The sequence below is a fragment of the Podarcis tiliguerta genome (assembly GCF_965153285.1).
Source record: "Podarcis tiliguerta genome assembly, chromosome: 8".
NCBI classification, from domain to species: Eukaryota; Metazoa; Chordata; class Lepidosauria; order Squamata; family Lacertidae; genus Podarcis; species Podarcis tiliguerta.
Window position 1 is genome coordinate 32,330,928 of NC_139541.1, and position 7,211 is coordinate 32,338,138.

A 7,211-nucleotide genomic window follows, 5' to 3' on the forward strand; every position below is an offset into this window, starting at 1 on the left:
TTCTTTCAGAGTATTTTTTGCCTTCTCGATAACCTCCTCGTTTTCAAAAAGAAGTTCGTTCATTCTCCACCTATACGTCCCCACTAATTCACATTTTAGTTCTAACACAATTGGGTTATGATCAGAGAAGGTTTTAGGTAGTATTTCACAGTTCATTGTTCTTATGGATAATTCTCTTGAGGTCCATATCTGATCAATCCTACCCCAGCTCTGATGGGCTTCTGAAAAATAAGTAAATTGTTTTTCTACTGGGTTTTTATATCTCCAAATATCGATCAGATCTAAATTTTCTTTCAAGTTATTAAATGTTTTTGGGAGCATTCCTTGATTTACTTTCTTTTTACCTCCACTTCTATCTAACTCTAGTATTGGTACCCCATTTAAATCTCCAAGCAGAATTATTTTATGACTTTCTAACTCTAGTAGTATTTGTTCCAATTTTTTAAAAAATTCTGCTTTATTTGAATTTGGGGCATAAACAGTCACCACATTAAATTTTTCACCTTGATGATTAATTTGCACTCCCAAAATTCTTCCCTCATCATCCTTGCAAATTTGTACTGGGTCCCATTTTTCCTTCACGTATATCACTACTCCTCTTTTTTTAGTTACATCTGAATTAATAAATTCCACTCCCAACTTTTTGTTTGTCAATATATGTTTATGCTTTTTAGCCACATGCGTCTCTTGATAACAAATTACATCATAATTTTTATTCTTCACCACTCTTTCTATTTTACTCCTTTTAGATTTTTCGTTCAGACCATTTACATTCCAAGATAGAAACTTTAAAGACATTTTTACAATTATACTTCTATTTATTCAAAAAAAATAAAAAATGAAAAATGAAAAAAAAAATAAAATTTTTTTTTTCCTATTTTTTTCCGCCCCTTTATTTTTTAGATTCTGGAACTCCTGTCTTCTACCTCTTCCTCCTCTTCTAGTTCTTCTTCTTCCCCCCCTTCTGCTATTTCACCTTTCTCCTCCTCTTCTTCCTCCTTCTCTTCTCTTGCCCCTTTCTTCTCCTTCTTTTCCTTTCTCTCGCCCCTTCCTCTTTCTCTGTCTCCTCGCCTATCTTCCCCCTTGCCAAGCTCTTTCTCATACCTTCTTAGGAATTTTTCTCCTTCTTGGGTGTCCTTCAACTTAAATTTTTTATCTTTAAAGAAAAAGGTGACCCCTTCAGGGAATTCCCATCTAAATTGAATAATAAGTGGCTGAAGAACACAAGACAAGACTTTGTGGACTGGATCGGATTATTTTAAGTGAAATTTGGAATATTGTTGGAATATTGGGACATTTTGGTGGCTTTACTACCTGTTTTCTACTGGATTAATTAATAACAACAGAGGGGTTATTTTTGATGTTGGGACATTATTGGGCCAGTACTAGTCTCATTGATTATTAAATATTAAAATTTAAACTAGATAAAGTTGAGTAACGGGAGAAAGGTATAACCCCCGAGGAACAGAACAGAAATTATACTCTAAAGTTAATTTTTATTCTTTATTGCCTCTACAAACAGGAAGAGTGTGAGCCCTTTAAGGGAGAGGATAAGGTATCCTGAAGGAAATTAGAGTAGAGACAAAGGTTAAAATGTTGGGGAAAAATGGTAAAAAGGGAGGGGGGATACCAATGGAAAGAAGGACATCAAGACAGGAAGAGATTAGAGATCTAGACTTGCTATGGCTTAAAATTAAAGAAGAATTCAGACAATCAGAAACGCACATGGAAAATAAACTGGTAGAAATGCAGGAGATGATTGACAAAAAAATAGAAGGTGCAGTAGGGGAATTATCCAATAAAATCCAGGAATTATCAATAAAATCAAAAGCAATAGAAGAGAATAATAAAAAAATTCAAAAAGAGATGAGAGAGCAGAAAAAGGAAACAGAAAAAATAAAGGAAGAACTGAAGGGGGTGAGTAAGGTACAGGAACAAATTTGGGATAATCTCGCGATGGCAGAAATGCGACAAAAACATCTTAATTTGAAATTTAGAGGAGTGGGAGAGGAGTCGAAGGAGAACATAAAGGACAAAATGATCAGAGAGCTAGCTAGATGGCTAGAATTGGAAGAAGAGGAGTTGGCTAATATGATAGAGAATGCCTTCAGGATAAGAAGAAGTACTCAACAAAATAAACCCAGAAAATTCCCCGGAGATTGTCTTGTAATTTTCAATTCGGTTGAAATAAAAAATCTGATATTAAAGCTAAGCTACCAAAAAAGATTAATAATTGATGATAGACCAATAATTATTCTAAAAGAAATACCAGTTAGATTGTTGCGCAAAAGAGAAGGATACAAACAACTAGTAGGCGTTTTAAAGAAAAATAATATTCAATTTAGGTGCTATGTTGTTCTCATTCAGACCACTGGTCCACCTATCTGGTCCACCTAGCCTCAACTGACCAGCTGGGTTTCAGGCAGGAGTCTCTGCCAGCTGGGAGTGGTTGGACTCCAGTTTCATACAGCCCCACCCAGCATGACCATTGCTCTGAGTATTCACTACTGACTGGCTCTCCAGGGTTTCAGGCAAGAGTCTTTCCCAATTTTACCTGGAAATTCCAGGGGCTGAACCTGGGACGACCTCCACCTCCCAGTAAGCTAATGAAACCCAGATAGTGTTGCTATGACCAGATACTGATCAGCTTACAATAACATAGAGGTGGACTTCTTCACGGGGTAGTAGCAGTGTTCCCTGCTGAGATACAAGAAGCCCCATCAGTGTTGGCATCCTGTCGGCTTCTGAAGACATGCCTTTGTTTAGGCACACATTCCCTTGAATTGAACTTAGGATTTTATTTTCCCATGCTGGCATACAGCACCTTCCTCTTCTTGTGGCAAGAAGCCACAGGAGCGGAAAGCAAAATTTCGTCTTAATCTTCCCTTTCCTGTTCTTGCAGGCATAAACCATGGCCCTGTGGTAGCTGGTGTGATTGGTGCTCGCAAACCGCAGTATGATATCTGGGGAAACACAGTCAACGTTGCCAGTAGAATGGAGAGTACAGGAGAACTTGGGAAAATCCAGGTAAAAAAAAAAATTGGGCAGAGGGGTGAAGGAAACCTGTACAATTAGAACATAAGAAGAGTCCCTCTCCAAACCCAGAACTAAGGAGGTCATTGTGACTGTTTCCATTGCCTTTTAATCTCATCTCACCTACCCTGCCTGCTTCTTGAGTCCCTTCTCCCCAGGAGCAGCCCAGATCTTTCACTGTCCAGCAGTAAAGAGGTTGGGGGAAAGCTGTATAGTTTATTCCTGTTGTGGAGGTTTCCTTGTTCCTCTTTCTGATGTTTGTGGTTATTTGTTTGTTTATTTTGCATGCTCTTAGCAGGAGTAGTAGCTGGGCCTGAAAGGGATGAAATGCTCACTTGGAATTGTGAATGGACTCATGTTTTTTCTGTGCCCAGGTTACAGAAGAGACTTGCAAAATACTGGAGAACCTGGGATATGCCTGCGAATGCCGAGGACTTATTAACGTCAAGGGAAAAGGAGAACTGGTGACTTACTTTGTGTGCACGGATACAGCCAAATCCCAAGCGCTTTGATTCGAGCAAGAAACTGCTGAGAAATTCGGTCAAAATTTGTGTCTTGCTGGGCTTGGTTGTTTTTAAAATAACTTCCATTCCGGAAAGCCTGGAAACTCCACGTCCTTATGGAAAGGAGCTTATGACAAAAACGAGTGCGGACTAGAAGTGTTAGTACTTGTATCTCAAGAGAAAGGATTGTGGAAAAGCTCTTTACAGCTGTGCCTGTCAAAAGAGTTTGCAGGTGTCCATGTTGCAGATTATTCTCTCCTTTCCCTGCCATGCAGCCACAGGACAGAGCTCCACTTCTGCACCTTTTTCATGGATTCACAGTTGAACGAATTGCCTCCTTAAAACATTCCACTGCCTCATCCTTTCAGACCTGGTTTAACAGTATTGCACTTGTCCATGGAGACAGCACCGCCTTGAGTTTGCAGCAGTTTTATTACATAAGGCAATGGGACTGAAGACTCCTCTGCCTGAGAACTTTTTAACTGGAGATGTCAGGGGTTGACTCTGGGATCAACTGTACACAAAGCTTGTGCTCTTATCATTTGGTTGTGCTTCCCCCACCCTCCCACCTGACTTTGAGCTGCAGCTCTGCTCTAGAACTGGATTTCAGTACCAGGAACTGTTGCACTGCCAGTATTCTTCTTTACAACCACAACCCGGTCCTTATAAACATTTCTGTGGTGGTAGTCCTGTTCTGCTGCTAAACCATACCCGGATATATCATACACATCTGTTTTGCTTATGCCTGTGCTATTCCCTACTGGAGCAGAAGACAAGTGGTATGAGGAACTCGCTTATTTTTTGCTCACATGGCTTATTTTTTCTGGATTCTGGGTCTGGAAACATTCTTAGCCTTGGTTCTTGAATGTGCTTTCCACTCTGGGTGGAAATGTGTGGGTGGCTTCTCCTCATACACCTTTTGCTTGTGCTGTAATGTTTTTTGCACTTCACTAGGTGCTTTTTATTTCAGCAGCTATTAGTGCCCTACAGCAACATGCTTAACATCAGCAGTGTGTGTGTGTGTGTGTGTGTGTGTGTGTGTGTGTAAAAAATCCAGATTCTTGCACTTGGTAACCCTGCTCATATAATTGTGAGTAGCTTCAAATAGCTTTCACTGCTGGCACAGCAGTGCTGTAAGGCAGGCAGAATTGGGTGAAACACACTCTTAAAATACGGCACAGAGAAACTTCCAGTGTCTTCCTTAATTTGTCTGATAAAAAGAAGTATAGTTTCTGGGGATACAGATCTCTCTCTTTCTTGTGGGTGTAACAAACCATGGGGCAGCCCATTGGCAGCTACAGTGCAAGTTTTGTACAGTTAGTGAACCCCTCCCTCCCTCCCAAACTATTGTATTGTTAGATTTCGTCATTGGCAAGAGGCTGCCAACTGTTTTCATATTTTTATGATAAAAATAAACAGAGAGGGCACAACTAAATACAATGTCCACTTGAACTTTATATGTCTACCACCTTTTGCTATGCCATGGGTTTTTGCTCCAGTCCCATTAGACAATATGAGAGGGGGGGACAATTTGTTAATTATTATTCTTTCTCCTGTTGTCTGTAGAGTATTCATTTCTTTCTAGCTTCAGTGACATTTAGCACAGACTAAGTCAGTATAAGGAAACTCCAAAATTGACCACCTGAATATCAACCTATATAACTAACTAGGTGAAGGAGAAATGCTATGGGTTTCAGAACTCATTTTGGAAACACCCCACAGCAGTGTGTTGTTACCAGTCACCATGCAAGATCTGTGTGAGACATGCTAATTGGGAGTAGGGAAAGCACAGAAAGCTGGCTTCTGAACAAAATAATTTTTCAGGTAGAACTCATTTAGTCTGCTTAAATGATATCGGATTGGATCCAAAGATGCAGAAGGTACAGATTTCAGTAGAGCCTTGTACAAGAAACTAAATTGCAAAAGATGGAGATCTGCTTTTCCAGCTTGTTGCAGGAGCTTAAGAATGGCTCTAGAATCTACCTGTTTTATTAATGGGTAAACTCCTGAGTTGTTTGCAAATCAGGGCCATCAGCTTATGCTCAATATTTTTTGGGATCCAATCCACTGTACCTGCCATTAGGTGTATTCACAGGGGCTAACCTTGAAATTTTTTTATCTTATGAAAATTACTTCTGTCTGACAGGCTTTTCAGAGGAGAACCAGAAACAAACCACTAAGTCTTATGGGCAAGGGAAAAAGGTGTAAATTGTTTACAATGTGAAAAGAAGAGAGAGTTGTTTATGTGCCCCATGGGGGGGGGGGTGCTTAGCAGCGCAGTGCTATGCATGTGTACTCAGAAGTAAGTCATACTGGGGCAATGGGTTTACTCTCAGGTAAGTGCACATAGGATTGCAGTCTGACTTTATGTGGGGCACAACTGAACTGTGTTGACTAGTACCTGGGCATATCCTAGGAAAGCAAAATGAATGGCTTTGCATTGAAGTGTTCTATAAATTTAAATGTGAATATCATGAAACATTTTGAAATTGTATGTTTTTCCCTGTGATTGAGATTCTCTAGAATGCCTTTGGCTCTGCTCCAATTTGCAAGTCACTCTCTGGAGTAACTTAACTGAAATCCAACTGAAGTTTATGGAAATCATTCCAAGACTTGAGGACTGTGACTCTAGTATTTTTTTAAAGGTTTTCAGAGTAGAATGTGACTAACTGTGCAAAGATTTCTGTCATTCTTTGCCCTGGATGCAGCCCTGTTGTGTTCATTATAATTACTGTGTAATTAACTTATGCGGAGGTTGAAGTGCCTATGTTTCATGACAGGAACAAAACTCTTCTAGTCAAGTCCTACTGTGGCTTTTAGGACTTTTGGAAAGTCTTAGCTGTCTAGAGTAGGTCACACTGGAAAGTAGCAAGATAGGGTAGTCCTAGGTAGGATAAAAAGAAAACTTACGCGATTGTATTTTGTTATAGCAGCAAGTTAATGTGAAATATGATAACACTGCTTTCAGTTGTTACTTTATTGTGCATTTGTTAGAATGCTTTAGTTCAAAGGTTCCACCTTTAATCTCTGCAACTGTTTGTCATCGTTTGGCATCAGTTATCAAACGTCATATGCCAACAGCAGAAACTCAAGTGTGAAATGCAAGTATTAATGTTTAATTGTTTATGTTCATATTCTACTGCAAGTCAAGGTAACTTGTCTACCTTCTGTTTTAATTCTAAATTTCCCAGATTAAAAATTTAGGATGCGTTTGTTGCCTAATTGCTCTTCTTTTGTATCATTTTAAATTCTTTAAGAAGTGCATTTCATAAAAGTAAATATTTCATTCTTGCTTTGTGTGATCACTTTCCCCAGGCTGTTATAATGAAAGAGCAATGTTACATGAAGCACCTCTTGCCCTCCATTTGACTGTCAACAAAGGAAAGACATTGTGCTGCCCAAGGGGAAAAAACAAACCCCAAAGCAGGCCTCTTTGCTAGTTTCTTTTCTTATGTTGCCAGTTTGCTTTTGGAGTATGTTCAAGGGAAAGCAGTCAGCTGTTCAAGTCTAAGGCTGCTGCCCTGTGTACATCTCTAGATGGATTCTGCTGAATGTGAGTAAACTCAATAAGGCATTGTTATGTCTGATGTGATGTGAAAACTTGTCTAGGGTGACTCAATTTAAATTGAACATTGTTGCCCACAGCAGCCATTTCCAGTGGCCATGATAAGCTTT

The 7,211-nt window shown here is 39.5% G+C and overlaps 1 protein-coding gene across 11 annotated transcripts in view; it reads left to right on the forward strand.

The window, feature by feature from the left end:
* The window catches only part of ADCY7 (adenylate cyclase 7), an 89,425-nt gene extending 82,667 nt beyond the window's left edge, over positions 1 to 6,758 (forward strand). For all 11 annotated transcript variants that reach the window (XR_014514120.1, XR_014514121.1, XR_014514122.1 and 8 more), the window contains 2 exons: positions 2,903 to 3,027; positions 3,408 to 6,758. Coding sequence is in view for 8 of the 11 variants with exons in the window: in XM_083451827.1 (XP_083307953.1) it covers positions 2,903 to 3,027; positions 3,408 to 3,545 (263 nt within the window). In the remaining 3 variants the exon portion in view is untranslated. The remainder of the gene's footprint in view (positions 1 to 2,902; positions 3,028 to 3,407) is intronic.
* The last annotated feature ends 453 nt before the right edge of the window (positions 6,759 to 7,211 follow it).